General features: G+C 41.4%; 1 protein-coding gene across 7 annotated transcripts in view; it reads right to left on the reverse strand.

Moving 5' to 3' along the window:
- Positions 1-1421, reverse strand: part of LOC103716995 (uncharacterized) — a 54879-nt gene extending 53458 nt beyond the window's left edge. For 5 of the 7 annotated variants that reach the window (XR_015976224.2, XR_015976225.2, XR_015976223.2 and 2 more), the window contains exon 1: positions 703-1421. Coding sequence is in view for 2 of the 7 variants with exons in the window: in XM_017845175.5 (XP_017700664.4) it covers positions 703-912 (210 nt within the window). In the remaining 5 variants the exon portion in view is untranslated. The remainder of the gene's footprint in view (positions 1-702) is intronic. The other 2 variants (XM_039123661.3, XM_088718047.2) reach the window with 2 other exon arrangements.
- Between the last annotated feature and the right edge of the window lie 4579 nt (positions 1422-6000).

Raw genomic sequence — 6000 nt, forward strand, 5'->3', positions numbered from 1 at the left:
ACAAGAAGGACTCTAAACTGTGCAGTCCACCAAATCCATAACCAACAAATGCACGCTCTTAATGTGTTAGTTAGTGAGGGTTAAGCAATCTGGGCGAATATAGGAAGAGCTCAAGGAATGACAATCTGATGCATGGAAAACTATTGATGCTGATGATTAAGGAAGTCATCTAAGGTCGATACTTTAACATTGGTCCTTGCTTAACAAGATACAATGCTTTCAGCAGTTGATGGCTCCAATACCAATGATTATGCAATATCATGCTATCAACAGCAAGTATCAAGTGTCTAATTTTTTCACTGTCAATTTCTTGAATTTTTAAGTGATCCTATGAATCTAGTTAGCGGCCAACCCCTGGCAGATAAATGCACATAGAAGTGGTAAGTGGTCTTCCTGATGCACACTTGAGATGCTTAACACGGGATTACTGGAACATGAATTATTGGGGACCAGATCCCCCAACATTAAACTGCGCCATGGCTCATCGAGCAAAGATTTTTGTATCAATTTAGGGTATATCACTCCATAAAGAACCAGATTTTTCTTTTACCGAGAACTAGTTTTCCAAAAGGTTAGAAATTTTGAGAAACAAGCCCCACTCTGACTCGTGAGTAAAGACCAAGCCGAGATCCTCACTACTGCGCATATAACCCGATCAAGAACGAAACAAATACCAAAGCAACGGAGCAAGAAGCAGCTTACCTCCGGACGATCGGACGCCGGGGGCAGGAGACCCAGAGATCTGGCCGAGCGAACGGAGCTGAGGAGCTTCTCGCCGACCCGGGACAGATCCATCCCTCCGCCCTGGAGGAAGAGCAAGGAAAGAAACAGTAGGGGGCCCGGGCTCTCGAACTCCTGGGTCGGACGGCCGCCGTCGAGGAACGAGGGGATTCCCGACGTATCCCGCTGCATCTCAGCTCCCACATCCGGCGAGATCAGCCACGCCACCGCCTCTCCCGCCTCCCATCAGAGGATGACGACGACGCCGAGGCGCGCGAGGGTTCGGAGGCCCGCCGTCTTTCTCCGCGGGGCTTTCGCCGGCGATCGGATCGGGGTCGGGGAGGAGCGGGGACTTAGGTGTTCGACGCCGGAGATCAGAGGGAGAACAGGGTTGAAACGGAAGCGATGGAGACTGCTGGCTGTTTGGTTTGGTTCCTTGCAGCGCCGGAGAGACTTGGGAAGAGCGCGGTGGGTTTTTTTTTCTCCCCTACGTGGACGAAGCCTCGGGTTATTTCTTGGCCTTTTGAGCGGACGGATGGATGGCACGGAGGGGGGACGCAGTGTCGGGTCACGGCGGCTGGGCTCCGAGTAGAGAGCCTAGGTTCTACCGGAACCATGATGATCATCTTGAGCTAAACCGGTAACTACTTCGGATGTGGCTCCGTCAATTTGTCCTCACGGGCCTTGCAACGTTTGCGGTTGCATTTGAGGGCTAAAATTCTTGCCAAGGTTTTTAGATAGGAAGATTCTGATATTGGGTCATTTATTATATCTCGAGCTTGCCCATCTACTATACTGATAACGCTACAAAGATCGATGGATACGTGGCTCCATGCTTGCTGCAAAGAGGAAGGCCGAGTCAACTATACTTTGTGATTATCCAAGGGAGGTGAGTGTAATTTCCATTATCTTTGTCCTAGATGTCAATTTTGTTTTGGAAAAAAGATTGCTCTTTTGAATGCGAAAACCTTCATATTATACTAGGGGTTGCAATCAATGGGTTTGGATCAAGTTGACCTCGTATATTAGGCTCAGATGGCCTGACACGAACCTAACCCAACCTACAAGGGTTTTCAATAGGAAGATCTTGGTGGTGAATTTGGATGTTTGGTCGTTTATTAGATCTTGAGCTCGTCCACCTCCTATACTAATAACATTATATAGAAAGGTGGATGCATGCCTCCGTGCTTACTATAAAGAGGTAGTCTGAGTCTATGTATACTTTATCGTTCCCTTAGAAAGGCAAATCTAATTTCCATTATCCTTGTCCTAGATATCAATTATTTTTGAAAAAAAGATTGCTATGTTGAATGCAAAAGTCCTCATGTTATAATAAGTGGCAATCAACAGGTCTGGTCAAAGTTTGGATTTGAGTTGATCCCATATATTCAAGCCCAGATGACCTGAATACTAACCGCAGCCACCGCTAACACAAAACAACCCATTGACCCACTTTAGGCCCAACCCCATTCAATCTGGGGCTATATATTAAATGAGTATGCTATTTTTGTACGCTTTTGGAATATTTGTGCAATAACCCATCTCTCATTTTATTTCTAAATCGTTACATAAATGGCCTAATAACTCATATAATTACCAATATATATATATATATATATATATATATATATATATATATATATATATATAATACTCCTCTAGGATCTGCTGTGTTGAGGGACCTAGCCCAACCTAACTTGACCTGCTTAAACGGGATTGCTGACCCATACCCAAACCACAAACTCAACGGATCAGGTTAAGTGGGCTGAATCTAGGTCAGGTAAATATACCAGGTTAAAAAATGCCACCCCTAAGTTTTACAGGATTATAGTAGTTGGAGAAAACATCAAAGAAGAAGAGACTAGCTAGGGAAAAGGACCGTCAATTGGGAGTGGACTTTCACTAAGAATTGGCTCAACTTCTTTTACTTGTTAGATCACTTGTGGAACTCATCTACTCATGCTCTTCCCAGTACAAAAAACTGGACTCTCATTCTACCTCCTAAAAGCAAGATTCGTGGCTAACAATTGGTTCGGCATGGTATGATCCATATCGTGCTATTCTAAGACATACCTACAAAGAAAGAGCCAAAGAGGGAAGGGGAGAGAGAGGAGTGAGAGAGGGAGGGAGGGAGGGAGGAAGGAAAGGACGGAGAAGAAGGGGAAGAGAGAGAGGGAGGGATGAAAGAGGTGATTTTTGTTTCAATGAAGGCTTTCAATCCTTTCCTCTCTCTCTCTCTCTCTCTCTCTCTCTCTCTCTCTCTCACACACACACACACACAGCCTAAAGGGTGAGAAGAAATAAATTTATGTTAATTTGAATTCAACTAGGACTCAAGCGAGTGATAATATTAAACCAAAAAAAAGAGTGGAATCAAATGATATATGGGAAATTAACATAGGAAAGTCAGATTTCAAACTAGATTCCAACTCATAACAAGAATAGCAAAGAAACAAACAAAAAAAAAAAAAAGTTGATTCTTAACTAATCGTCTATTTTCTCTATTTTTTTATTTTTTGATTGAACTAGCTAGCCCTCCCTTCCTTAAAATACTAGAAAAGTTGAGAAAAAAATTTCTTATAGCTTCGCAGTGACAACCTTGACCAATCCTGAAAAACCACTCTTTCATCTAAAAATGCCTAACCGTCACACCGAACATTCAAGGGGGCAGAATACTGCAAGGTCGGTAGTTTATCTAAGGTGGATGCCTCCTAAAGAGTAATGGAATTGTGCAAAGATAGGCTCAAGGATCCACTATCATAATAAAATTTGGAAAAAATTCTCTTTCGAATTAACCATTCATCTCTCTCATAATTAACTTTGCTCAAAAAATTTATTTTGAATAATTTGAATTCTATTTCATTCTACATGCAATGCAGCTGCCAAATATACTAGGAATCATCCATGTATTCATCTTACCGCCCGACTACAATTCTGAAACCCTATGGAGTGGGCCCAGTCCACTTGACCGGCCAGCCACATTTGGGCCACTACACGTGCACAGCACGTGAGGGTAGGGGAGGACGACTCCGGCCAAAGTCTTCTTCCTCCCTGATCGCGATGAGCTAGAGAGTTCATCGTGATTCGGGGACTGGTCAGATAAGGCTGGGGATCAGCTATTTAAGATTCCATTTCCTTCCCTTCGAATTTACCCAAGTTTGAGCCATCAATCCCAAGCTTTTTCTTTGACCTTCTTCCTCATTTTGTCGCAAGAAGGGCCGTCAAAACCCTCACCAAACAGAGGTGGGCACTCCCCTTTCTTCTTCCTTTCTCTCTTCTAATGTTGTAGGATGATTGGCCTCAATTTGGGATGGTGAATCACTAGAGAACCGCCCGAAACGGGGGAGCCCTATTGTGGTCCGTTTACTCTCGCCGTCGGCCCTTGCTCCCCGTCGTCGGGCGTCGAGGTTAGTGTAGCCGCCTTGCTGCTTCCTGCCGCTGTCGGGGTTGGCCACCACGACCGCTCTTAGATCCCATCAAAGAGGAAGAGAGAGATGGACACCCCTTTTTTGGAGAAGAAAGTCCCTCTCTTCTCTCTCCTTCTCTTTTCTCTCTCTAATTTTGCTCTCTTTTCTCTCTCTTCTCCACTTTCTCCCTCTACTTGACTCGTGGACCAAATACATTGATGATTTAGGATGGCATGTGCCATCGATGGACCAAACCCAGACCCTTGCTTGAACTTGAGCTCAGATTTTCTCTCATCTCCCTCTTTCTCTCTCTAGAGAAGTTTAAAGATCCTAGTATAAGCTTTACTTTCTTCGTTGCTCGAATCTAAGTTGACCCAGTTTAGAGACCTTGAACGGCTTTGGTATCCAGATGGTAGACCAGCCTATTACTTCAGCCTCAACTAGATTTTTTGAAATTTGGCCACTATTGATCTTTACCTGACTAGTTAAAATCTTCTTGCTCGGACCGACCTAAGCAGTCAGGCACTATCACCTATTTGATCTGATTTAGGCATGAGGTTGTATCCATAATAGTATTTTAATTTTGACTTTGCTTACCTTTTAGGATATTGATAAAAATTAATTATATTTTAATGATATTATAGCAAGCGAACCTGAACCATCTAACTGGAATGGAATTTTGAAATGATAAGAGGTAAGTAACCAATGCTTCAAAGTGTGTTTTTCAAATTTTTGGTAAAATGATAATTATTTAATTAAATTTGGTTATAATATCTATTTTATACATAGTTTTAACGGGTTAGGCATGTTAATGTTATGATAGTAATTATTTTAAAAAATGTTGTGTTATAAAATCTGAAAAATATGACTAGACAAATTATATAAAAATTATTTTATATGCATTCTTAGCATTGCTATGACCTAATTTGGCCACACTAATGGAGTTTATTCGTTGCCTTGTCGACTTATAGTCTATGAGAAACTGATTTCGACACTGCACTACCAATGATAAAAATAGTGGTATTTGGATATCGTACCATCGATGGTTAATAATAGTGGTGTTTGGCACTTTGTGCATTCTGACCCATGCCACTGGGTTATGTGGCCATAGCCTAAAATCTGATTTCTGGTATTTCTTTGTGAAAACAATAATATACTTCAAAAAAAAAACATGCATTCTTCGAGAAATGATTCATTTCCCATTCACTATTTTGTGTTTTTAATTAATTATTTAGCATGCTTTGACCCCACTTTGGAGTACTATATTGCTCACTAGGCTAGTATAACTCATTATTATGTTTTCTATATTTTTCAGATTTAAATGCATAATTGCTCGAGACTTAGAATGCGCTAGTTCTTTCGAAGATACTTTCAATTATTTAAGTTTGAGTCGGTCTACTTAGAACATTTTATTTGAGATATGTTAGTAATTAACATATATTGACTTATGTCTTTCAAAGCGATTGTAAGAATCATTTGGATAAATTCGTGACTGAATAAATTTTCAAAAATTATTATTACTTTGATATGATTTATAGCCCTACATACTTATATGATTCTCTATAGAAATATATAACATCTGTTACACTCTGGGTTCGGAGCGTGACAATAATATATCGCGACAACAATTGTTCCGACAACTTTGATACGTAAGGCCAACCATTCAGCTTACCGGGAGAGGGATGGGCTTGGAAGAGGGGAGAAAAGGGTTCGTTTGACCAAAAAAAAAAAAATCCTGTCTTCTCACATGGCTCTTGCCTTGATGTTTTGAAAGCTTAACCTTTGCTGAAAAGTTGTTAAAAAAAGAAAACACAGAGGTCCACCCCTAAGGGGAAAAATGCGTCAGGAGCTGATGGGTGATGGGCTGTGTACG

This window comes from Phoenix dactylifera, chromosome 3 (genome assembly GCF_051530095.1).
Source record: "Phoenix dactylifera cultivar Ajwa chromosome 3, Ajwa_hap1_PhDact_Kaust_v1.1, whole genome shotgun sequence".
In the NCBI taxonomy this organism is placed as follows: domain Eukaryota; kingdom Viridiplantae; phylum Streptophyta; class Magnoliopsida; order Arecales; family Arecaceae; genus Phoenix; species Phoenix dactylifera.